Source organism: Saimiri boliviensis, chromosome 5 (assembly GCF_048565385.1).
Source record: "Saimiri boliviensis isolate mSaiBol1 chromosome 5, mSaiBol1.pri, whole genome shotgun sequence".
Lineage (NCBI taxonomy): Eukaryota > Metazoa > Chordata > Mammalia > Primates > Cebidae > Saimiri > Saimiri boliviensis.
Window position 1 is genome coordinate 50,386,524 of NC_133453.1, and position 26,614 is coordinate 50,413,137.

Consider the following 26,614-nt stretch of genomic DNA (forward strand, 5'->3'; position numbering starts at 1 on the left):
GTTTGAGGTGGAATTGGTGACTTGCCTAAGAGCTAACCATCCCACGGGATCCCTTCCTGAGATATTTATTGCTCATTTATACTTTTTGTGTTCCTGGTCTAGTGTAGCTGGGTTGTTTATGGTAATTAATATAGGATTGCATTTTAAATGTTTACAGTTAGGTGGCATGGGCCCCTTATATTTTATTCTTTACGGGTTTGGTTTTGGAAGAATGACTCACCTGGCCTTGATGTTGAGTGGTCCACCAGGCCTGATTCCAGCTAGCACAGGGCTTTTTTGAGGAGACCCAGTAAAGGTCTGTTTTAGGATATAGGTATTTGTCTGCTTGTGACAACTGCCTTTGGTCTTCTAAATTCCTGCAAGTTGAGACTTGGCAGGCATTAAACTTTATAGTTTGCCGGGTGGGGATGGAGGTTTTAGTTACGTTGACTGTTGGTTTGGTTGGATAGTTCCTTCTTTCCACCCCTGGTACTGGGCCCTCTCCAACACATAGGTCTTCTTTCACCCCTTGTGTTAGGGTTAATCCTAACCATATCCACTCCCAATAATGAAGCCTCCTCATAGCTTCCTTTTAGGTTTTCCTTATAATTAGCTTTAAGGGTTTCTTAGGTGATTTGTATACTCCACATTCACCCTTTTCCCTTTCTTTTGGGGGGTTATTTTACCAGTCTCTTGACCTGAGTGTAAGGTGTTCACCTCTGTTCAGCTGTTCATATGGCTGTGTCAGTGATCACGAGCAGTTGATAGGGACCTTGCCAGCTTGGGTGGAGCATGTCTTCTTTCCAGGTTTTAATTAGCATGGAGTCGCCAGACTGGAAGTGGTGAACTGTGAACTCAAGAGGTGGGGTTCAAGTTAGAGGTTTTTTTAACCTAAGGGGTGACAGGGTGGAGGATATGCCCAGTATATATATATTTTTTAATGGTCTTTGGTTTTTAATAGTAGGAAGGTTAGTAATCCTGCCTAAATATGAGAATGCTTTGAAATGGCCTTAACACAGGAGATGTTTTTCTGGTAGTCTGTGTGCTGTGGTGTGTTGTGTTGTGTTGTGTTTCGTTTTGTTTTGAGATGGAGTCTCACTCTGTCACCCAGGCTGGGGTGCATTGGTGCAATCTTGACTCACTGCAGCCTCCGCCTCTCAGGTTCAAACTGTTCTCCTGCCTCAGCCTCCCGAGTAGTTGGGATTACAGGCACATGCCTCCATGCCCAGCTAATTTTTGTAGATTTTAGTAGAGATGGGGTTTCACCATATTGGCCAGGCTGGTCTTGAACTCCTGACCTCAGGTCTTGCCCTTCTGCAGCCTTACTGACAGCTGCCCCTGGTGGACTTACAGCCTTTCAGTAAAACAACAACAAAACCTTAGTAGTAATTTCATTCATTTACCCTTTCATAACCTGAACTGTTTGCCTCAGCCTATAAAAGTGCTGGATTACAGGCATGAGCCACTGCGCCTGGCCCTTTACCTTTTTGCTGTTTTCTGGCAGGTCACACAACCCCTACACATTTGTTTAGCAAGGCTATAAATTTCTATACACCCGTAATTCTTGAGTATTGCATTACACGTGGCCTGGGGACCCCAGTGACGTCCCTTAAGCAGCATGGGCATCAGTTCTCTCATTAGGGGTTTGCTTATTGTTTTTCTCCCATTAGGGAGCACCTACCTCCCATTCTCAGTTTGAGTGGCCCCTATTTTGCCCAGCTTTTCCTCCTCCTCTTTGGAAAATTGGGGTCTTAATACCACCTCAGGGATATCGGAGATTAGGCCAAACAGTTGAACTTTTTGCTCCAGGGAGGCTTGCTTAACAGCTTTATCTGCAAACCTGTTTCCTACAGCTTTTATAATGTTTTCTTTCTGATGGCGATGTACATATATGGCTATCTGCTGGAAGCAGGAGGCTTTTTAAAAACTTGTTTGACCAGTTTTCTATGTGACAGTTCTTTCCACCTGCTATTTATTAGGCCCCACTTTGTTCAGATCTTTTCAAAGGTGCATATTACTTAATAGGCATATTTGGAATTGGTATATGTAGTGCCTTCTTGGCCTTCTAGGAGCCTTAGGGCCTCGTTAAGAGCATATAATTCACTGGTTTGGGCTGAACAATTATCGGGTAATCTACCTTTTTCACATAAGGATTGTTTGTTGCCATCAGTGATAGCAACAGAAGTTGCTATCTATTACATCTGTTACACAAGTCTTTTGCCGTCTGTTACTCGAGATGATACATGCACGAACAGCCATATTCCATTATGTAGTGGAGTTTTTTTAAGGTCTGATTCAACTTTAGTTTGATACTCTGTGATATCTAAACAGTTACAGTCTATGCTTTCTATTCTTCTCTCCTTACCATAAGAAACTAGCTGGAGTTAGGTTAGGCACTTCCCAGAGCCCACTGACCCCAGCAGGAACTTGGGGAAGCACGGGACTGCCCAGCTGGCCTCACAGGGTGCCTTTGGCCAGGCCCTGCTGGGTCTGGCGCTGGGCCAAGAGCTCCTGGTTTGAAGAGCTGCCAGCCTGTGGCGCCTTTCCTGAGGGGCACTTTCATTAGCACAGGCATCCCTGGCTTCGCCTTTACTTCCTCTTTCTTTGCTTTGAAGACACCATTCCTCTCCTTGGCAGGCCGGGAGCTCCACCATTTGTATTCCTTGCCACCCCTGCTGGTGATCCGGCAACTGCAAAGGGTCTTTGGTTTCCTTTACTCTGGGAGGGGACTTAGTGACTTTTCCTCCTCCTCTGCTGCAAGGATCCTTCCCCAGTCCAGCAACGCTCTGGGAAACAGAACTTTAATGCATCCCACTTCAAAGCATCTTGGCGGACTTCTCTCCAGCACGAGCTCTACTTCAGGGATTGTAAACTGGCATCTTCTTTTGTTTGTATTGAGTTTTTAAGTTTTTTTCAGCTGATTACCAGCACTTAGAAATCCCGTTTTACATAAAAAGTTAGAATTCTGGCCTCTGACAAAGCAGACAATTTGGCAAAACAGGGTCGGTACTGTAAAAACAGCTAAGTAGTGGCCCCCATAACAGAGTGCACTTTCCTCAGTTAGCCACAGTCCCCACCCAGCCCTGCAGCCCTCCTTCTCATCATTTACGGGCCCTGTAGTTATTTGAGTTTACAACCCTAGTTCTGATGTTCCTTATGTTGCCCCCCAGCCTTTCTGAAGCCTTACTGACAACTGACCCTGGTGGACTTATAGCCTGTCAGTAAAACAACAACAAAACCTTAATGGTCATTTCATCCATTCACCCTTCCATAACCTGAATCCTTTCTACCGCCTTCTGACCAACAGCCAGCTAGTCTTTGCTCCTGCTCCTGAATTCTCCTCCACATCCCTTTCTCACTTGCAACACCCAGTTCCTGGGCTTTTTCCCTCCTCAGTGTCCACACGGTACCCTTTCCCTGCACCTCCTTGTTGCTTGAGCCTCTAGAACCTTCCCCGAGCCCTGGCAACCTCTCCACATCCTCTTATTTCCTCTTGTACTTTTTTTTTTTTTTTTTTTTTGAGGCAGAGTCACACTGTCACCCAGGCTGGAGTGCAATGACGCGATCTCAGCTCACTGCAACCTCCGCCTCCAGGATTCACGCAATTCTCCTGCCTCAGCCTCCTGAGTAACTGGGATCATAGGTGCACACCACCACACCTGGCTAATTTTTAAAATATTTTTAGTAGAGATGGGGTTTCACTATGTTGACCAGATTGGTCTCGAACTCCTGACCTCGTGATCTGCCTGCCTTGGCCTCCCAAAGAACCAGGATTACAGGTGTGAGCCGTTGCGCATGGCCTCCTCTTCTCTTCTTTCTTCCTTTTACATTATTTCTCTCCCCAGTCTTCTTTTGTATCTCTCTTTGATCTTTGTTTTTTCCAGTCTCTCTCTCTCTCTCTCTCTCTCGCTCATTTTCTTCTTCCGTCTCTCTGTCTGACATCCCCTATTTCCTTTTTCCCTCACACTCAGTTGTTTTCTCGTTCTCTCTGCATGAGCTGAGCTGTGCTGTGCCCTGGCTCCCCCACGTCTGACAGACGGCTCCGACTCTTTCTCTGGGCACCACCATGCCTGCACAGTGTCTTACGCTGCCTGCCCTGTCTCCGCTGCTTAGTCCAGTGGCTCCCACACACACAGCTGTGCACTGGGCTTTCCCTTGCCTTCAGGGTCAGCACCTTAACTCTTTCTCTCTCTGGCCCTCTACGTATGCCATTTCCTCCCCTTTCTCTTTCCAATCTGCTTTCTTTTTCTCTTTATCCCTTTCTTCTTACAAAAACCTTCTCAGCTTCCCTTAGCGATTCCTTAATTGGTTTTTCATTCCATCCACTAATCTTCTGCAGGTTCATAGTAGTATCAGGCCAGCTTTTAGTTACAAAATGAATCTTTAAAAGGCCTTTCCCTATTGGGTCCTCTGGATTTAATGCTGAATATTTTCTCATTTGATCCCTGAGCTTCTGCAGGAACACAGAGGGAGTCTCTTTTGCTGTCGTTGTTGTTGTTGATGTTGTTGAATCTCAAATGCTTTCGAGACATTTTGTGTCCTAGGAGTGGACTTTTTAATCCCTTTAATGATTAGTTTCCTTAGGCTCTGCATTTGAGCCTGATCTCTGCAGTTATTGTTATCCCATCTGGGATTTGCATTTGGGAATTTCTGCTCAGTTGGCAGGACTTCTTGCCAGGGAGGATGCTGTCTTTCCCAAATGATTATGGCTGTCCTTCTAATTATTCGCCTCTCTTCCCCAGTAAACAGAATGTTCATGACTGACATCATCTCAGCTTAAGTATAAAAATCGGGTCCTGAAAATTGATCTAGCTACTCTGCTAAACCAAGGGGATCTTCCAAGAGTGGCCTCATTTCCTTTTTAAAATTCCTCACCTCAGTACTTATTAGAGGTGCACTCAAACCCAACTCCTCCCCGTTCCATAGACGTCTCTAAGAGAGTACATATTAGACTCCTGCTGTTTAGAAGAAATTGGGAAATTTTTAACGTCCTTTTTACTTTGCCCTAATTCTTTCCTCAAGTTTGGATAAGGAATTAAGGGAGCATTGGGCTTAGCGTCTTCATGACCCCCAGATTCCTCTTCCTCCGACCTTCCCATTGCCTCCTGATCTCCCTGTCCTCTGCTCTGTGAGATATGGCAGGAGGGGAGTGTGTTAGGGGATCTCAGGGCTTTTCACTGGGCAAGGGCTCTTTCCTGTGTTAACATGGGGTTAATTCACTAATACAACAAAGAACATAATCCATGTCCTCTTGTGAGGATGAGGTTTTATCATTCACATAGAGAGTTAAAGCTTGGCACACCCAGTCCTTTTCTGAGCCAAACTTGGGCCAAAAGTCCAAAGGCTGACAAACGGGCTTTTTGGGCCTGGTAAAACAGTACTGTATCTTTTGCTTTTCCTTTTCCCTGATTTGAGGATTATCCCTTCAAACTATCTGGTAGAATGTCAGACGGGATCTTTTTAGTTGCCTCTTTTCTTTGTTCCCAAGGCCTAGAGTTTCCCATCTTTGGATAGTCTCTGTGCCTGAGGTTTTCCCTGTGTATTCAGCCCTCTTTACTGGAGGTTTCTTGCACACCCTGAGACCACCGAAAAGGCCCAACCACCAGGGCAGTACTTACAGACCGGTTTTCCTACCTTGGCTTGTGCGTGATGTTGCCCGGCTGCCACGGTACCTGCTTTTCTCCCTGTGTCCCCTCTACTGCCTCCTGAATAACAGTCTCGGGTTTGTCTGTGGCTTCTGCATGGAGTAAAAAAATCCAGACAGAGCAGGTAACTCAAGTGGGATGCGTCTTCCTTCTCTGCTGGACTCTCACTCTGTGCAGGCACAGAGATCCGCTTGCAGGCCACCAAGTTGTGAGAAACAGCTCCCCCGTCCAAACCCACAGAATGGACTCATGAAACCTGAATAGTAGCGGAAGTGAGGTTTTTAATGACAGTCTTGCAAAATCAGGTGTCTGGTGTGTAGGCACACCCAGCACAGTAGGTTGTTTGTTTGTTTTTGAGACGGAGTTTCATTCTTGTTGCCCAGGCTGGAGTGCAATGGCATGATCTCGGCTCACCATAACCTTTGCCTCCCAGTTTCAAGCAATTCTCCTGCCTCAGCCTCCTGAGTAGCTGTGATTACAGGCATGCACCACCATGCCCGGCTAATTTTGTATGTTTAGTAGAGATGGGGTTTCTCCATGTTGGTCAGGCTGGTCCTGAACTCCCAACTTCAGGTGATCCACCTGCCTTGGCTTCACAAAGTGCTGGGATTACAGGCATGAGCCACTGCGCCTGGCCCCACCACAGTTTTAACAAATAATTTATCCCTTAATGCGCAGGGCCCTCCCCTGGTTCCTTATAGGCTGAGTACTATGGGGTTATAATCTTCCCAGACGTCACCTACTGATTGTTAGGCAGGACTATAGGTGTTTCTTTTAGGATTGTCTTGCTGCATTTTGTTGCAGCCCACAATGGCATGCAATCCTAGTTAGCTCAGGGACTCTTCAAGTATTTGACTTATGACCTAAGTAGCTGGGCAGGCTGATAAGAACAGACAAAGTGAGCTGTTTTGCAGACTATTAAACTTTTATCTTAGTCTAAATTTCTTTGGTTCAGGTGAGGGCAACTAAGTGGAGTGAAGGGGGAGGAAAGGGGGGAGCCAACAAGCAGGCATTGGCTATCCAAGCAGGGGCCTAGTATATCCTGTTTCTTCTGTAGTTTACTGACCTCAGCCAATTCAAGGCACTTTGTCTTGGAAATGGACCACGGTATACGTTATCGCCTTCACTCCATGAATATGATTGGTGTGTAAGGTGTGTATTAATTTTATTTAAGTGTAATTGCTGTTAGCTAGTTGGGATGATAATTTATTCTAGGCAAACTACAAATATGGATTTATTACTTTAGTCACAGGTACAGAATTTATTCCATTTGTAGAATGATGTTTTGTTTTTGTAGTAGATTAGAAAACTTTTGTTCAGTGCTTTGGCAGAATTAAACTAGGGTATAATCTTTTATGAGATTTTGGCATATTTTAATACTATTTACATAGACACTCAGCTTATTTGTTATATGGACAATAAAGGAACTATTGGACTAACAGTAGTAAATTTTTTTCCCCCAAAAGGTAATTAATAAAATGTCTCCAACATCTCTAAAGATCACACTAAGGCAACTCATGGAGGGGTCTTCAAAGACCTTGCAAGAAGTACTAACTATGGAGTATCGGCTGAGTCAAGCTTGTATGGTAAGAATTAAATTAAAAAATTATTGTCATTTTTTAGTTCTGAAAGTAACATACGTTTATGGTAGAACTTGTAAAATATACCAAGGGCAAACAAGAAAACTAAATTCACATGTAAATTTGCTCTACAAAAACACAACAGGCCAGTTAGCTTTAGAGGTGTGGAAGTATTGCTATCCAGATTGTTATTAAGTCTTTGAAAGCAGACATTCCTAATGACTTTAATAGTTATTAAAATGTTCGGCCAGGTGTGGTGGCGTACGCCTGTAATCCCAGCACTTTGGGAGGCCGAGGCGGACAGATCAGAAGGTCAAGAGATCCAGACTATCCTGGCCAACATGGTGAAACCCTGTCTCTTCTAAAAATAGAAAAATCAGCTGGGTATGGTGGCATATACCTGTAGTCCCAGCTACTCACCAGGCTGAGGCAGGAGAATCGCTCCAGCCTGGGAGGTGGAAGTTCCAGTGGGCTGAGATCGCACCACTGTACTCCAGCCTGGTGACAGCGAGACTGTGTCTCAAAAAAAAAAAAAAAAAAAAATGATGTTCAAAAGATGTTCAAAGTAGTTCATCTAGTTAGAAATAACTCTATTAGCCATGTCTTAAAGTCACTTCTTGTGGGATGTAAATGGTAGCCGATGTCTATTGTTTAATATGTGCAGGTACTATGCTAGGCACTTTGTATGTATTCTCTCCGTTAAATCTTATGGTATCTTTACGAGGATTGGTACTGTGTGGCATAGTGACGTAACCTGCCTTAGGTTGTCCCACTATTAAGTGCAGAGATACGGCATATGAAACCAGGCAGTCTTACTCTGGTGCCTGCACTCTTGACCACTGTCCTGTATACTTCACACATTCCATGTTTTTCATTGAACTTTTAGTGCACTGCCTAGATTGATTGATTCCTGCTTTCATTCTCTCAGCAAATATGTTAGCTATGTGTCAGGCACTATGCTCAGTGTTAGGCTTAGGTTGTTGAATAAGAAGACACAGTCCTTTATTTTCATAGTTTAGTCTACTGAGACTATAAAGAACAAGCAAACAAAATAAGTGAAATAATTATAAATTGTAATAAGTATGCTAAAAGAAAACACAGTGTTGTTGATAGAAGAGATTGATGCAGGGACAGGAGGGAGTTGGGGGGCAGTGGGACACCTGCTTTAAGTAAGTAGGTCAGGGAAGACATCTTTGTGATGTGACTTCATTGTGATCTGAAGAATGAGAAAGGAGTATGTTGAGAAGTCTCTTGGGCTTAAGCAGGGGGTGATTTGATTTTTCATTTGATTTGATTCAGTTTGCTTTAAGAAGGAAATGATTGCTGCTAAGTGGACTCAGGGTTCGAGGGGTTCAAGAACGGTTTAGAGACCAGATATAAATGTCCTGCACTGATGCAGGTGTGAAATAGTAGTGCTTAGACAAGCGTGGTGGCAATGAAGAGAAGTAAATGCATGTGAGACACATGTGGGAGATAGAATTGATAGGACTTGATGGATGTGAGGGAAGGAATGCATTTAGGACTTAGTGCTTAGAAGATCAGAGATTCAAATATGAAAGACACCAACAGCAACTAAAAAGACCTTGGAGATACATTATTTACTAAACAAGAGTGCTTACTATGTGATAGGCACTGTTAGAGGTACCCTGGTTTATAGGTTCCAGGTACCTAGGTATGCTCCAGGGGTAGAGGCTGAAAAGGCAGAAAACAGTTTAAATCATTATCTTGGGGAATAGAGTAGGATAACAGACAAAATCCTTGCCTTCATGGAACTTACTTTATAATGGGGAAATAGACTGTAAATGAGATTAATACATAAAATATATATTATATTATTATTAAGGAGAAAAAGGAAGCAGAATATGTGATATAGGGTAACAGCGGGATGAATTATAGATAGGGTGACCAGATTAGCCCTCACTGAGATGTTCTTTGAGGGAATTCCTGAGGAAGTGAGCCATACAATTATCTGAGGAAGAGCATCCCAGGCAGAGGGAACTGCAAGAACAAAGCTCTGAGGCAGGAGCATGAGGCTCTGTGGAGGGGGATAGGGGATAGAGGTGGTAGTGAGTGAGAGATAAGGCCACAGGGAACAGTGTAGAGAAAGGCTGTGCAGAGCATACAGAACCTTGATGGTCTCTATAATGACTTTGGCTGAATAAATTGGGAAGCCACTAGATGATTATGAGCAGCAAAATGCCATGATCTTATACTTTAAAGAACTGATCACTCAGGCTGCTATGTTGAGCGCTGAATGGATAAGATCACATAGAAAGAAAATGAGAGTCCAGACCTGAGCCCTAAGGAACACTGACATTTTGAGGTGTGGTAGAGAAAGAGCAGTAGGAAGGAAAAAAAGATGGAGAGGCAGGAGGACCAGAAGAGTGTGGTGTCACAAAAGAAAGAGAGGAACGTTTGAGGGAGGAGAGAGGGTGTAATGGGCAGTGTTGAACACTGCCAAAGTGTAGATGAGGTTAGAAGTGTCATTTGACTTTGGCGTTGCTGACATCATGGGTGGTTTTGGCAAGCCATATTAGAGGAGTGGGGAGAGGAAAAATGGGATGTGAAGAAGTGGAGAGAATATGTGTAGACGAATATTCTTGAAAGAGAAATAGGATAGAAGCTGAAACTGTGGAATCAAGTGAGGTTCCTTTTTTATTTTGTAAGATGGAAGGTACTAGAACATGTTTAAAAATGATTGAGAATGATCCAATAGAGAAAAAAGATTGCGTTGATGATACGAATGGTAGTTAACATTTACTGAACTCTTAGTGTCAGACACTGTGCTTGGATATGGATTAAAATAATCCTAGGATGGATGTATAAATTACATTTTCATGTAAGGAAATTAGGAGTTGGAGAAATTACTAGTCCAAGGTCACAAAGTTAATATGTAGTCAAATCAGGATGTGAACCTAGACGTAAATGAACTGCATGCATTTAGCCACTCAATTATATTGCCTACATTGATGATTTTAGAAAAAGAAAAGTAAGTGACCACATCAAGCAAAGTCCATCCTTGAGAAGGCAAGAGGGGATGTGAATTGGAATGCAAGGGAGCACTGGCCTTTGAAAAGGGGATGGTCCTTTCCTCCATGGCATTGAAAGGGAAGGTATGTGCAGATAGCCGCAGTTGCCTGCAGACTTTTAGTGCTCTCAGAGGACAAGATTTCCCATCTAAGGGCTTCTTGTTTTTTTATAGAAGTCAGAGGTTAAGTAATTGACTGAGACTTAATAAGAGTGCACGCTACGGGTAGAGGTTGAGAAGGCAGAAGACACTTTAAATCATTATCTTGGGGAGTAGGGAAGAGACCTTGGTGTTTGGCAGTTTTCTGTGCCCGTTTGAGATTTTTGATCATGAATTTTAAATGAAACCAGTCACGGTTATACAATTTTCTGCAGCAAGATGTAGCTGCTGAAGTGCAGGCAAGGGGTACATGGTAGGGTTTAGTTGGTGCCAAGATTTTGCTAGGTTTCTATAAAAGAGAAAAAGATGAGAGGGAGATGACAGCATTTTGAAAGGAAAGTGATCATTTTAAAGGACTGGTAAAATTGGGCTGCATGAAGAGCAAAGTGAAGCCAGTGCAGATAGGGAGAAAGTCATAGGGGACCTCGGTAAGATCGAGGATTTGTAGCAGTGGAGATACTGGAGCAAATAAGATTAGGAGGTAGTGATCAGAGTGTGCTGTCAGACATGGTTCAGTCTCTAAACGTCATGGTTCAGATTGTGGCCATGGGAGTGGAAGGCTGAAGTGAATAGAGGAGAGAGAAGATCACCCAGAATAATGACACCCACAAATTATCCCCATTTAATCTCAATTTTCTTTCAGAGAGGTCATGACTTTCATGAAGGCATCAGAGCTCGTAAGTGGCAAATGGGAACTTACCATTTTGGGGAAATGGGATTTGTGATCATATGCTGTTAATTAAAGAAGATACAGATTGTGTACCCCAAATCCTAAAACCCAAAATGTACCAAAATCTGAAACTCTTTGAGCACCAACATGACACTCAGAGGAACTGTTCATTGGATCGTAAGTATAATGCAAATATTCCAAAATCTGAAAAAAAAAAAAAAATCTCAAACCTGAAACACTTATGATCCCAAGCATTTCAGATAAAGAATACTCAACCTATAGTTGTTTTAGTAGTGAAAGTTAAACTTTTATAAAGATTGTAAAATTGTGTATGTTTTTTAAAAAAATGTTACCATGTGGGCTATAAAAAGGAAGATCAGTCTTGAAATTGATATTGTTTTAAAAATAGACTTAACTTGGCCACTGCTCTCTAATTTGTATATAAGGTAATCCTGCCCCTATACTCATGTACTACCTCTGATAAGTGCAGCACTAAGTTTGTAAACTCATCCTGCTGCTGTGGCCTTTAAAACATGCATTTATTCCCTTACAAAAGCCCTCAAGTCCCCTACCTTTCTCCCTCTCTTGTACTGGCCTGGCAAAATTGACCAGCGATCTAACGCTACTTTCCACCTTCTTGCCTGTACCTGAGCAGTTAAACACTGCTGGGGAAAAAGACCATATGACATCATTAGTAACATCTGCAGATTTTCTTACTAATGCTTTCTATTTTTGCTTATAATCTCCAGTGCCAGCATATTTGGAAAAAGCAAGTGAAATACTTGACTTTTTTTTTTCTAGCAAACTTGGAACAATTCGTTTTTATGTGTAACTCTTACCCCTATAAAAAGCTGTTATTTATGTTGTATAAAATGAGTTGTTGCCTCTGCATGTATTTGCATGTCTAATGTTCCTGTTTTTATTAATTATTTGACTGTAGTGCAGACTCTGGATACACTTTTTTTTTTTTTTTTTTTGAGACAGGCTGGAGTTCAGTGGTGCAATCTCGGCGCACTGCGACCTCCACCTCTCAGGTTCAAGTGATTCTCCTGCCTCAGCCTCCTGAGTAGCTGGGACTACAGGCACATGCCACCAGTCCTGCCTAATTTTTCTATTTTTAGTAGAAACAGGGTTTCACCATGTTGGCCAGGCTGGTCTCAAACTTCTAATCTCATGTGATCCACCTTCCTCAGCCTCCCAAAGTGCTGATTACAGACGTGAGCCACTGTGCCCAGCTTGGATATACTTTATCTGAATAAGAGGTTATTATGCTCTCTGAGCTCTTAAGCTTTGATAAACACCAGTCACTCTTACAGAGTTCTCTTCATTTCTGACATGACACAATATCAAAAATAAGACCTTGATTGAAATATTTTTAGGAATCAGCACATGGAGTTAATCAGAGGAGATGGCTGTGTGTCTTGTAGAAACTAAGTAAAATAGGCATTTTCCTCACGAATTTCTCTGCACATTCTTGCTGCATATGGATGATAGCCCAGACCTCTGATTTTAGAGGACCCGTACACTACTTAGGTTATATTGCTAAAGTATTCATTATATGTTGTAGCAGGCCTTCCTTAAAACAAAAAATACTGTTTTTAGATAAATACTATTATTTTGAGGAAAAAATGTTGAAACTAAGTAGTATCAAAGTTCTTATTCATAAAGGAAGTGCTTACTTATCCTGCTACGTTTTAATGAAGAGAAAGTATATTGCCGCCTCTTTCAGTATAGACTTTTTATTCAGAAAGCAGTATCTGTTCTGAGTAAAACTGCAGTGTTCTTGCATAATCAAATGTTTGCTGCATTTTGCTAATAATAAAAACATATTAGCAAATTAAAGTAAGATAGCAAATTTAACAGTTGTTAAAAATTCTTATTGTTAACATCTAGAACAAATTACTACTTTCTGGTTATAGACGAAAAAAAGACTGTCTTAGTAGGGCTGGATACCCACTCAAATTCCATGTAGTGGTTATTTCAGGAGACTTGAAAAACCTGAGCTGCCTACATGGCAAGAACTTATGTTATATCTATTATAGTAAAAAAAAAATGTTAACTTGAAATAAAATAACAAATTTGTTTAATATTCTCTTTCCTCTTGTCCTTCAGTGGGATCTCAAGGAGATAGTATTGACCGGAAAATTTACAGAAGAGATTCTTGTAGAGAGAATGTGCCAGGGTTATTCTTTGTTTACACTGTCCATTGAATATAAAACTTTCACATAGTAGGGATCAGAACATCAGTGTTTAATATTGCCACTGATTTGATACAAGAATCTCATAGTAGGGAGTTAAATCTTAAAAACAAAACCTCCAGTATCTGCATTTTATTGTATGTAAAAGCTTCCTTCCCCCTACCTACCAAGGCAGCCTTGGTCCTTGGTTTCCATACTGCTGCTTTAACTATTTTAGTCTTTAAATGCTTAAAAAAAAAAAAAAAAAAAAAAAAAAAAAAGCTAAATTCAGGTTTTCTAGTTCACTGTAGTTTGCACATTTAAATATTTCCATTCTTTACAAGAATTATGTGCACTTTAAGCATGGTTGAAATTTGCTGCCTCAACCATAACTTAAAAAAAAAAATATTGAGATCATTGTAGATTCACATGAGGTTGTAAGAAATAATAAAGAGATCTTGCATACCTTCCACGCAGTCTCCTAAATGATACTATTTGTATAACTACAGTATACTGGATATTCTTCTCCCCCTTTTTAGGAGAAGTTACAGATGGCCTCATAATCCTGTGGGGATACTATGTGGTTATAGTAAGTGATGACTACACTGAAATAGGAGAACTCGTTTCATGATAACCTGATTTTTTAAAAAATCCAGAGCTGTCCAAACTGGAGGATTCAGCAGAACAACAGTTACACATTTAATTATGCATGAAGTCCCATTTTCTCTACCTTAAGCAATTAATTTCCTCCCAAAATTCAATGTGGAGGAGATTAGAAGGCACATCTGGCCCCTCTGCCCTCCCCTGCCTTTGTTTCAAACTAAACACTGATTTTAGCTGTTTTGTAATGTGGAGGTTTCATTTGCAATTTTATTTCAAGAAGAAAAAAAGAATTCTAATGTTTAAACTACTGGATTAATTGAGTAGGCTTTATTAAAGCTAGAGACATGCAGCTTAGGAAGTTAGAAAATACCCACACCAATAATCAGAAGTATATTGCTATCCATCCCTGGGGGTTTAATTAGAAAAATAAAGCACATGTAAAAACTTGAAGGGAAAAATGTGTTTTAGAAAGATGTGCCTAGTATAAGATAGTTACTGTTAATTCAGTAATTAAAATCTAGTAATACCAGAAAAAAAGGCACTAACATTTGTATCTTCTCTTGACAGTTTTAATTGATAAAGACCAGAGTCCAAAATGGAAACCAGCTGATCTGAAAGAAGTTACTGATGAATATTTGAATAATTACTTTAAGTCTTTGGGAAGCAATGATTTGAAATTTTGAGGTGACAGGCTTTTAAGGTATATTTTGTAGCATGGGTTGGCAATCTCCAGCACATGGGCCAAATCCAGCCTGCTGCCTGTTTTTATATACTCTGCAAGCTAAGAATGGTTTCTGCATTTTTAAATGGTTGGGAAAAGAAATCAAAGACTAATGTTTCATGACATGTGAAAATTATATGAAATATCACAGTTCACAAATAAAGCTTTATTGAAACTAGCTATACTCATCTGTTTATATATTTTCTGTGGCTGCTTTGAAATGAGTAGTTGCAATAGAGATGGTAAGGCCCACAAAGCCTAATTATTCACTGTCTGGATTTTGTCAGAAAAAGTTTGCCAATCCCTATTTTAGAAGATGGAAAAATGAAGGTTTTTAGATACTTTCTTCAGTAGTGTATCTATTGAAATGGGATCTTTATTTTGCTTTTGGTAGTGGCTTATATGTGGGTTAAATCAACTTAGGTATAGAATATAAAAAAGACCCCAAAAATTGTTTTGGATATTAACTGTGTTAATATCTCAGAATTTTCTCCATATATGAGTGTGTTTTAAAGTAAGAGTTACTGTAGCAGAAGAGCTCCTTTAATAAACATTAGAAATCTTGAGCAAAGAGAAAAGGTTTTTATGAAGTTCTCTCTTCAGTATTACTCAGCCTTGGTCTTCCCTAAAATAGTCAGTACCATCCCATGGTGAAAGTGAAAGCATTATTTTCTTGTTATTTGCAGTATTCGTTAATCCAGTAGAATGAGAAATTAGGAAACTACAATCTCTTAGATAGAGACACTCTTTTTTATAATTTACCTAAGACTTCTGTGTGATAATTATCCTTATAAACAAGGTTCAAATCAGGAGGAAAAAAATGGAAAGCAAGACGACTTTTGTTCAAAAGATATATTCAATAATTGATATTGTTAATAAGTACTTTTTAAGGTATGACAGAACTAAAAGGTATTCCAGACTCAGAACCTTAAAGTTCTAGGCAAGAATAATTTTTAAACTAAAGGTAACTTTATAACTTATTTTGTAACTTGTTTTAGTTTCTCCTTCATCCCATATTCTTTAGGAGAACTTCAGGTTTGTAAGAACGAAAAGCCAGCAGAACTGAAAAAGACATTAAAGATGATGTTCTGCACCTTCTCATAGATAAAGAAATGGCAGCCCAGAAGGTACTGCTTTATGTTTTCTCAATTCTTAATCTGTTTTACGTGAAGCATTTTTCTTTCAAATAATTGCATAACAAATCTGGAATGTAGATGCCATGATAGGCCGGACATGGTGGCTTACGTCTATAATCCCAGCACTTCGGGAGGCCGAAGTGGGTGAATCACAAAGTTAGGAGTTCTAGACCAGCCTGGCCAACATGGTGAACCCTTGTCTCTACTAAAAATACAAAAATTAGCTGGGTGTGATGGTGGGTGCCTGTAATCCCAGCAACTCAGGAGGCTGTAGCAGGAGACTTGTTTGAACTCGGGAGGTGGAGGTTGCAGTGAGCCGAGATCGTACCATTCCACCACTCCAGCCTGGGTGATAGAGTGAGACTCCATCTCAAAAAAAAAAAAAAAATGCCATGATATTAGATACATTTACATTTATATTCTTAAAGGTCCTAAATTGGACCTGAATGATCCAAGAAATTATTTGTGTGAGTGGATTTTTATTCTCTGTATTTGTTAACAATGCAGAAATTATTGTCTTTTATATTGTTTAAAAAAATTGAAAGTACACAATGTCAGAAATGATTTGCTTCAGTTAAATAAGAACTCACAGCTATTTAATTGCAACTGGACTTTTATTGTGCAGTTACAACAAATTTTTTCAGAAAAATATTTGGAAAAATATACCACTTCATAGCTAAGTCTTACAGAGAAGAGGATTTGCTAATAAAACTCAAGTTTAGAAAATTAAGATTCAGGTAGTGCTTCTGAACTAATGCCCACAGCTCCAAAACAGATATGTCCTATTTGGCCATTCAAATCCAGGATAAGGACATTGTGATGACTCAAACAAGGTATTTTTTAGAACTTTGGTTTTAAATTACTGTTCCTTGATATTACTTATAAAGTGTGTCTGACTCTTGATTTTTAAAACTAAGTATAATTTCCTCATTTCATAAAAGGCCAATGATACTGAGTCGGATAAATGAGTATCATGCTACTTTATTAAATGTGTCTGTTTTTAATACTAGTACTAATAAGGCAGTTTGACAAATTATTTCTTTGGGACTAAGATAATCACTTTTGTCCCCTTCAAAATTGTGTTTTAAGTGCTAATAACCACAGGCAGATTGCAAAGAACTGATAAGGCAACAAAAGTAGAGAATTTTAGGATCAAAGGCATAAAACTGAAAGGTGACAGTAGTACATAAGAGACAACTGGGGAAGGCAGCAGAGAAGCATATTTGTGGGTTGAAGTCTTTGTAAACAAGGAATGTGCACGTTTATTTTCTCTGATAACCTGCTTCCACAGTTGCCACCTGGAGGTTCTTGGTTGTGCTGGTAAAAGCTCATTTGCCCTTACACTGGATGTTGCAAATGTTTCCCTCTCCAGGAGCTAGTAAGTCTTCCAGTTATCTATTTTATATGTCTCCTGGCTTCTCAGGCAGTCCTTCTACTCTCTTTTATTGTTCATGAAAGACTTTGAAATTGAAGTAAAGCCAATATTTCAATGTAAAGATCTGAAAGAAGGCTACTATCCTATCAATGACACTCTCATCTGTCTTGTCATGAAGGCCAACCTGTATCATGATAATTATCACATGTAATGTAAATTTGTTTGTTCATCTCTGTCATTCATTCAGTCATCTTTTTTATTTATTTGTTTATTCATCTCTTTCTCTTCCATCTTGATTGACCCACTAGCTCACTGATTATTCAAGACTTGTAGTTCATGTATGTCATGGGATGACGTATAATACAGCATATATTTCAAAGATAAGTCTTGGAAATACTGTACACAAGATATCATACTCTATTAAAATGTGAATCAGGGACAAGGGAATGGTGCTTGGTGATAAAACTATCCTACCATAGTTGCTGAGAGAGGGCAGCAACAGAGATTAGACTTCCAGCTGATATGGATCCAGCAGGTATCGCTATTACACCCTGGGGAAATAGGGGTCCAGGGCAGAGAAGAAACCTGAAATTAAAATACTTAGATACAGGCAAAACTCACTGGTCTCTGTCCCTATGTATACTAAAAAATTTAGTGGGACATGCTGCTTTATGTGGCTTTGTGTTTTCTTATCAGTACTTATTTTATATTCCTAATTGTACATTTAAAGCAGCAAATGACCTTGCAGCAAAAGTGGCTTGGTGTGAGATACAAAATGAATGAAAAACAACCACACCTATGCTTTTGTCACTCAATCTGAACTACTCTTCATGACCTGGACATGTTTTATACGAATGGGAAACTTTCTGCCCTTAGCCTTGTAACTTCAGATCCTTGTATGAATGAGTTTGGTTGTTTTTCTATTATATAAATTATAGATTGCAAGTACAGTGGGACAGTACAAATTGTGGAACTCAGTAAAATTAAAGTTGAATGATGAGGTGTCCAAAGGCAACTGAAATATGGCATGTTTCAAATAATGTTTTCCTTGCTCATGTAACTTGGAGAATTCACTCTATTTAATTGTGGGTTTCAAAACATGAGTGTTAAAATTAGAGGTAGATTTTCTGCCTGCTTACAAGGCAAATACATATTTATCTTATTAAAGAGGTTATAAGCTTTTTTTTTAACCTTTAGTTTTTAATATCAGTGGTGTATTGCGGCTCTAACATACACAGGCTTAAATAATTTTCTTTTCATTTAAACTCACTGTGTACCAAATCTTATGAAAAGATAATCCTAGAAACTGTCTTAATTTTCCAACAAGTTGTCTTAATTTCATTTTCCCCTTTCCCAATTTTCTGTTACCACTGATCTTTTGTTTTAAAGTAGTCCTTTAAAACAAAAAGGGGTGTGTTTATGTTCTGTGACAGTAAAAATGAAAAAGAAAAACAGCTTCCCTAATAGGTGGCTATAAATGTCCTATAGGCTTGTGTTACCACTAAAAAATAACAAAAACCCAGAAAACGAGTACTCTCCTCAAAGGACAGTTTTATCTTTTCTGTTTTGCAATATAACTGTAAATCTTCATGCGTTACCTACCTGGTCTCACAGTAATTTTAATGGTGACTACCCCACTAGTCAATAAAATACTGGGGATAAATGCCCATATTCCAGCCCTTTGCACCTCCAAGACAGTAAAGCTTAATACACAATACTGAAAATTTCTACCTTGCAGAGTAGGCTTCTGTTATTTTTAAGATTTACTGGATTGCTGTTTATAAAAGGTACCCATGCTAGTCGTCTTGTATAGTTATATCACTGGCTTCTTAATTCAATGTAATAAACACTAATGTCATGGCTTCTATAAACTGCTATCGTTAGGAGGCGTTAGGCACAAAGTCTGAGTTGTCCAGTAACAGCTGTAATTATTTAGGGCCCTGAGGTCCAAGGTGGTAGTTACACTTCTCTTCTACAAAAATAAATATCTTATTAAAGACAGCCTTCATTTGTGTCAAGAAGCAGAGATCCTTGACGCATGATTTTGACCAACAAGACTTACTGTTAATCACTGTGAATTGAGTGCCATCCCCTTGCCAAGGAATTTTAGAAAAGCCCTTTACTTATCTGGACTTTTTTGGGTATAAATTAACAAAAATTGTTATTTTAAAGGACAACTTTTAAAATAACTATTTAGAATTTGGGGCAGTTTTTATTCCTTAGCATTTTCTTTGGTGATGCCATTACTTAGGAAGAAGTGCTATAAGATACAGCTCATTATTGGGTGTCACAGGTCCTCTGTTTAGCCCTTCAGATGACTAAAATCTAAGACTAAACAATTTGCTGTTAACGTAGAAGTTCTTCAAATGCATAATGCATTTCATCCTAGATATTCTAACACTAGTGACATTATCGTAGACACGTTTTGAAATCCAGATAGTTATTTGTACTTTTGCACACCAGATTTTGCGTTTGTTGCATGTATTTAAACTAGCACCTCCACAGTCAAACTGTTGTCATCCTACAGCCTCAAGGCTCCTCACTCTCGATGTATGGAATGTCATGGTACTTGATGTTATTGCATGCCCATTGCTGCAAGGCATCACACAAGATATCCTGGGACAGGTGGTGTGCATATTCCAAGATCACAGGATTGGTCCCTGGGGGTTCCTTCACTTCCTCTTTGACATTGACTAGAGAAGGCATCCTAGGTTGACATTTCTCTTCTGGCATAAAGGGTTCTTCACTCTCATGCTGCTTCTCACTTTCATATAAGTTAGGAAATGGGAAAGTTTGCTTTGATTTCATGCAGCCCATGTTAGGAAGAGCTGTTTATGGAGGAAGCAGTGGCAAAGTCTACTTCCAGGCCATCTTTAGAAAACAATGAAGTTTGTCCATGTGACGTTGACCAGTGCTTTCCCTCTCCAGGCCACTTCAGTAATCAGCGTTCCTTTCACCACTCTTCACATGTAGTGTTTACCTGTCAAGAGAAGGGAGGTTTCATTTTGAAGTTACGGAATGCAAAAGAATGTATGATTGAGTGGCATGTAAAAATCCTTTCATCACTTTGGTCACATGGAAGAAACGTAAGGTAAAAACAAACAGCTTTATCTTACCATTAGAAGAAAAAGATAATCACTCAATAAAAATGGCAATTTGCAAAATAGGAAAACTTTTTTTTTTCAGGATCTTGCAAATTTTTAAAAACTGAAAACAGTTAAACTTTTGCTAGCTTAGATTTATCTATAAGGGTAAGCAAACCATAGGTCTTGGGCCAAATTCCAGCTGTTTTTGTACAGCCATTGTCACTTCTTTACATGTGTCCATGTTCTGCTGCATTCATACTACAATAGCAGAACTGAATAGTTGTGACATATCATGTGGCCCACAAAGCTTAAAAATATTTACTATCTGACCCTTTACAGAAAACATTTGCTGAATCCTGATCTATACTGTCAAGCAAAACAAGCACATAAAAATTTGTTCCTCCCCAAACCTCATGAGCCTACAGACCTTGCACTACTATTAGATTTTGGCTTTATCTCCTGGTCAGATATTTACAACTGAAAGAGTAGTAAACAGTGTTTGCTTTACTCTAGTGCTGCTTCTCAACAACAGTGCAGGTTAGACATAGCAAAGCCACCCATTTTTCCTTCTGACTGTTCCCTGTGAAATTGTACTAAAGCTCAGATTAAGGTTAAAGAGTTTTCTGCCTATCTCATTCCTACCCTGGTTTGATGTTTGGACAGTAGAGGATGACAATGCTTGTGATGTTCCTCCTAAGCTTCCCAAGTGAGTATTATCACTGAATGAGCTTCTCTTAAGAGGCTTAAGGATAGCTAAAACAATACAAGACAGCTTCATTTTAAAGAGGACTATCTGTAAGAGAACACAGGTAATCTCTATGAATGATATTAATGGTTCCTGATGGTATCTTAGTTTTTGTACTAAAAACATAGCTCTAAAAATTCATAAAATTTGTTTCTGAAAACACTGATTTTTTTTTTTTTTTTTTTTTTTTAAGACAGGGTTTTACTCTGTTACCCAGGTTGGAGTAAAGGATGCAATCATGGCTTACTGCAGCCTGGACCCCCTGGGTTCAGATGATCCTTTCACCTCAGCCTACTGGATAGCTGGCCTTCAGGCACAAGCCACCATGCCCAGCTAATTTTTTGTAGAAACAGGGTTTTACCATGTTGCCCAGGCTCTTCTTGAACTCCTAAGGTCAAGTGATCTGCCCACCTCAGCCTCCCAAAGTGCTTGGATTACAGGTATGAGCCACTGCGCCTGGCCTGAAACCACTGATCTTAAGGCAGAAGCTTGCATGCATCTAAATCATTTTTAAATAGTTGGTAATTAAAGATGTCCAGAGGAGTTGATGTTTGCCAGGTCTACTGCCATATATTATTCTATAAATTCTACCCAGTTTCTCTCATACTACTACTTCTCTTCCTACCCCTAAAAAAAGTGATATGAGGGGTAGGAAAGGAAAGCCAGTCTTCTGCTTTTAATTACCTTTAGTTCCGTAGGCCCTGCTTCATGCTCCAGATTTCAGAGATGTTAATTTAAGAAGGAAACAGATATGTGTAGTGTCCATCTTGCTTACTAGCCTGAACTAAAGATGGTGACTGTCTTGGTTGTGCATCATCAGCATGTTAGGATTTTTCATAGCGTCTATTTTTTACTGTGAAGGATGGTTCAGGGAATTGGACATGGTTAACCTGAAAAAAATTACTTTGAGAACCCAGTGAGTGTCAATAAAAGGCTGTGAGTGGAACCATCAGAATATTCTGTGTTTTAAGATCTTTTGTTTTGCAAAAGCAGCTTTTTCTTACCCTAACAAAGGAAGTAGTGCCAGATTTGTGCATTCACCAAAACCAATTTTAAAACGGGACAAAATATATATTGGCATGTATTTTCAGGCATAGAGCAACAAGGAGCACTGGATTGCGAGCCCTGAGAAGAAAAACACAAGATGTTAAATCCCACAGTTGGTCATTGTGGGATTCTACCTGGGAGTATCTTCCAGCATTACCATGGGAGGCTGAGCCCCAGGAGAGTCAGAGAGTGGCAACTCTGATGGAACAGAGGTTTGGGTTACTGAAACAGCTGAAATTTTTAAGATAGAGTTCAAGATTGGGAAGGGAGGCAGAAATTTGCATGGGACTTGTCAAGGGTGCTGGGATGTGCATCTCCAGGATAAGGATCTGCAAGATCTCAGCAAAAGATTACTTGCTCTAGGACCTAAGAGGTGAACAGTGACACCAGACGTTATACAGTACTTAGAATCCTTGGAATTGCAGGCTGAGTGGAGCAATCTTATTTAGTTACAACTCAAGAAATGTGATGCCTTAGGAATCAGTAGCATACTCTAAACAGGGACTGACATGTGTTTTCTTAAAGGGCTATGACTTAGGCTTGTGAGCCAGGATGTTTGTGGCTTCTCCAGATTCATATATTGAAACCTAATCTCCAAAGTGATGGTATTTGGAGGTGGGGCCTTTGGGAGATGGTTATTACAGTATTAGTTCCCTTATAAAAGAGACCCCAGCAAGTTCCCTTGCCCCTACTGACATGTGGGGACACAGTGAAAAGCTATGAACCATAAAGCAGCCTTTCACAAGACACCGTATATGCTCCTGCCTTAAACTTGGACTTCCCAGCCTCCAGAACCATGAGAAATAAATTTTTGGTATTTATAAACATCCAGTCTTAAAAATACTACATGCTGGTCTCTTTTTGTTAGACCATCCTGAAGGGACTAAGACACATAGATAGGGTCTATGTCACAACTACTCAGCTCTACTATTATAGCACAAAAGAAGCCAGATAATATATTAATATTAGACAAATGGGCATGGCTATATCCAATAAAACTTTGTTTACAAAAATAGCCAGCCTATGGACCACATTTGATAAGTTCAAACAAACAGTTTCCTTTAACAAGAAATAAAACAATACCATTTAAAAGAAGATAACATAAGCCAGACTCCTTACACGGTATTACTCACAATGCTTACCATTCAATTTAAAAATCGCTAGCCATACAAAAAAGCAAGAAAATTTGACCCAAAATCAAGAAAGAAAAAAAAAAAAAAAAAAAAAACCAAAGTAACCCAGAATTTCTTAATAGAAATAATAGAACTTTAAAGTAGCTATTTAAGTATACTCAAGAACATGAAAAAACTGGTGTGCAAAAAGACAATCTTAGAGAAATGGAAATTGTAAAATAATAAAGATGAAAAATCAGTAACTAAAATGTGTCAGATGTGAAATGAAAAATTCATTGTGTGGACTATTGAATGTTGCAAAAGACAGGATTAGTGAACTTGAAAAATCTATAGATATATCCAATCTGAAAAATAGAGGGAAAAGATTTAAAAAAGTAACCACTAAACAGAATGCAAGTATGACTTATAAGCCAAAAGAAATTAGATACGTTTAATCCAGAAGAAGATAGGAAAGGAAGAACATTGGGGATGGGGAGGGACAATTAGAAAATCAACAGCAAGATGACTGCCTTCCATATGAAAAATTACCTCAAAGGAAATGGACTAAAAATAAGAATTGAAAGGCAGAGATGATCAGACTAATTTAAAGATCCAAACCACACATATATAGTCTTTTCAACAATGAATGCTGGAACAACCAAACCATCCGTATGCCAAAAACAACAACAATAACAAAAAAACCTAGACACAGCTCTTAAACCCTTCACAAAATTAATTTGAAATGAATCATAGACGTAAATATAAAACATCAAACTACAGGACTTCTAGAAGATAACATAGGAGACAATCTAGATTACCTTGGGCTTGGTGACAACCTTTTTAGATTTAGTGTTAAAGGCATAATTGATAAGTTGGACTTCACTAAAAAAAATGCTCTAAGACATGGTTGAGAAAATACTGTAAAAGCATATTTGATAAAAGATTGTTATCTAAAAGTGAACAGCAAAAATGTGAACAAGCTAATTAAAAAATGGGCAAAAGGTCTGGACAGAAACCTCACTGAAATCTTCTTACAGATGGCACATAAACATATGGAAAATGTTCAACCTCATGTCATTAAGGAATTGTAAATTATAACAATGAGATAATGGCAAAAGCAACAGAACTCTCATCACTGAGAATGTGAAGTGGCATGGTTACTTGGGAGGGCAGTTGGCAGTTTCTTATAAAACTAAACGTTCTTACTATACTATCCAACAGTTGTGCTTCTTGGTATTTACCCAATGAGTTGAGAGCTTAATCTACACATGGATGTCTGTAGCAACTTTTTTCATAACTGCGAAAACATAGAAGCAAGCAAGATGTCCTCCTTGGTGAATGGGTAAGCTGTGGTACATCTAAACAATGACATATAATCAGCATTAAAAATAAATGAGTTAGCCTGGGCATAGTCACTCACACATACAATACCAGCACTTTGGGAGGCTGAGGCAAGTATCACTTGAGCCCAGGAGTTCAAGACCAGCCTAGGCAACATAGCAAGACCCTATCTCTACAAAAAAAAAAAAAAAAAAAAAAAAAAAAAATGAAAAAATTAGCCAGGCATAGTGGTGCACACCTATGGTTTTAGCTACTCAGGAGGCTGAGGTCGCTTGGGCCCAGGAGATGGAATTGAGGTTATGTTAAGACTGATTGTACCACTGCACTCCAGCCTGGGTGACCAAGTAAGACACCTTCTCAAAAAATAATAATGCAGCCATGGAAAGAAAAAGAGGAACTTCAAATGCTTATTACTAAGCTAAGCCGATCTGAAAGGGGTACATGTTGTATGATTACAACTATATATGACATTCTAGAAATGGCAGAACTCTGGAGACAGTAGAAAGACCAGTGGTCTTTACCCATGGAGGAAGCTGAGATGAATAGGTGGAGCACAGATAATTTTTAGGACAATGAGATTATTCTATATGATACTAATCATGGTGGATTTCTGTGATTATGTATTTGCCAAAACTCACAGATTGTACACCAGGAATGAACCCTAATATAATGTGGACTTCAGGTGATCAAGATGTGTCTACTGAAAGATGCTGCATGCATGCATGTGTGTGTGCATGTGCACACAGGATATATGGGAACACTGCACTTCCTGCTTGGTTTTTCTGTTAACTTAAAACTGCTGTGAAAAACAAAGTCTACTATTTTAAAAAAATACACCAACTTATATGCTATCTATAAAAGATGCACAACTAAAGAAAAACCCACAAGCATAGTTGGAAACTAAAACATTGCTAGGATATTCGAAGAAAAAATAAGGAATACGCATTCTGAACAACACTGTGCTCCAACTTGAGTTGAAATTTATAGAACACTATACCCAATAACTAATACATATTCTTATCAAGTACATATGGAACATGCACCAAGAGAGACTATTGATAGTCACAGCAGATTTCAAAGGCTTGAAACATTAAATAATATGTTTCCCAACCGCCCCAGATAGTAACATATCAAGAAAAGCCTCACATATTTGGAAACTAAACATTTTTCCAAATAACCCATGGGACAAAGAAGAAAATCACAGGAGAAATTAAAATATATTTTCGACTAAATGAAAGCTGTAACATCAAAATGTTGAAATGCATTGTTAAAGCTTAGAAGGAAATTTATACATTTAAATGCTTATAATAGAAAAGTTTAAATCAGTGATACAAGCTTTCACCTTAAGCTAAAAAGAGAAAAGCAAATTAAACCCCAAATAAGTAGACAGAAATAGGTAATAGCAGAAATCAGTGAAGCATATGGTAAAGACTGAATGATCCTTGTTCTTTAAAAAGATCTAATAAATATGTCTATACAGACTGATCAAGAAAAGAATAAGTCAGAGGATGATGCTGGGAAGATGGCCGGCTAAGAACAGCTCAGGACTTCGGCTCCCAGTGAAAGTGCAGAGGGTGAGTGGACGCCGCATTTCCAGACGAATTTTTATTGCCCGCAGACCAGGAGATAACCAGGCAGAGGGGTCGCCAGTGCTGCTGTTTCGGCCGGTGCGGCTGTTTTGGCCCCCATGGGGCTGATTTGGCTTGCGCGACTGCTCTGACCACGCCCTGTTGCGGCGATTCTCTGTACAAAAGCCACTGGTCTGGGAGCCCTCATAGCTGGCGATTGGAGCCCTGAGCCGGCAGAATTGCCCATTCATCTGAAATAGCGAGCCAGGCCAGGAGATTCCTAGGCAAAAGATCCGCCAGGGGCCTCGGCGCCGCTGTTTGAGCCGACTCAGTGAGTCGCAACACGGGAGATCCCGGCACCATTTCAACAAGTGACTGGAACACTAGGTTGTTCAACTTAAAAAATAAAAAAAAAAGACTCAGGGGATCAGGGGATCAGGGCTCGGTTGGTCCCACCCCCAACCCCCAACAACAACAACGAAAACAAAAACAGTAATTGAAAACGCTCTGGGTTGAGCGTTTCACAGCAAGCATAGCTGAACCTGGGACAGTCCGGCTCTGGCGCAGGGGGCATCCGCCATTATTGAGACTTCTCAACAGAGGCAGGCTGCCATTACTGAGGCAACCCTCCGTTGCCGAGGC

General features: G+C 39.6%; 2 protein-coding genes across 10 annotated transcripts in view; one reads left to right on the plus strand and one right to left on the minus strand.

Moving 5' to 3' along the window:
• HIBCH (3-hydroxyisobutyryl-CoA hydrolase) overlaps positions 1–23,184 on the plus strand; it is a 225,523-nt gene extending 202,339 nt beyond the window's left edge. For 3 of the 9 annotated variants that reach the window (XM_074399356.1, XM_003940819.3, XM_074399357.1), the window contains 3 exons: positions 7,091–7,210; positions 11,035–11,068; positions 14,409–23,184. In XM_074399356.1, coding sequence (XP_074255457.1) covers positions 7,091–7,210; positions 11,035–11,068; positions 14,409–14,524 — 270 coding nt within the window. In that variant the 3' untranslated portion in view covers positions 14,525–23,184. Of the gene's footprint in view, positions 1–7,090; positions 7,211–11,034; positions 11,069–14,408 lie in introns of those variants that run through there. The other 6 variants (XR_012517674.1, XR_012517672.1, XR_012517673.1 and 3 more) reach the window with 6 other exon arrangements.
• On the minus strand, positions 13,463–19,890 carry AKAP19 (A-kinase anchoring protein 19). The gene has a single exon (XM_010351569.3). The coding sequence runs from the start codon at positions 19,888–19,890 to the stop codon at positions 19,603–19,605; it is 288 nt and encodes a 95-aa protein (XP_010349871.1). The 3' UTR covers positions 13,463–19,602.
• Positions 23,185–26,614: the final 3,430 nt, after the last annotated feature.

What these genes read in the sequence shown, in the direction of transcription:
- AKAP19 (XM_010351569.3), bottom strand. Translation starts at nt 19,890, where the DNA reads ATGGGCTGCATGAAATCAAAGCAAACTTTCCCATTTCCTAACTTATAT.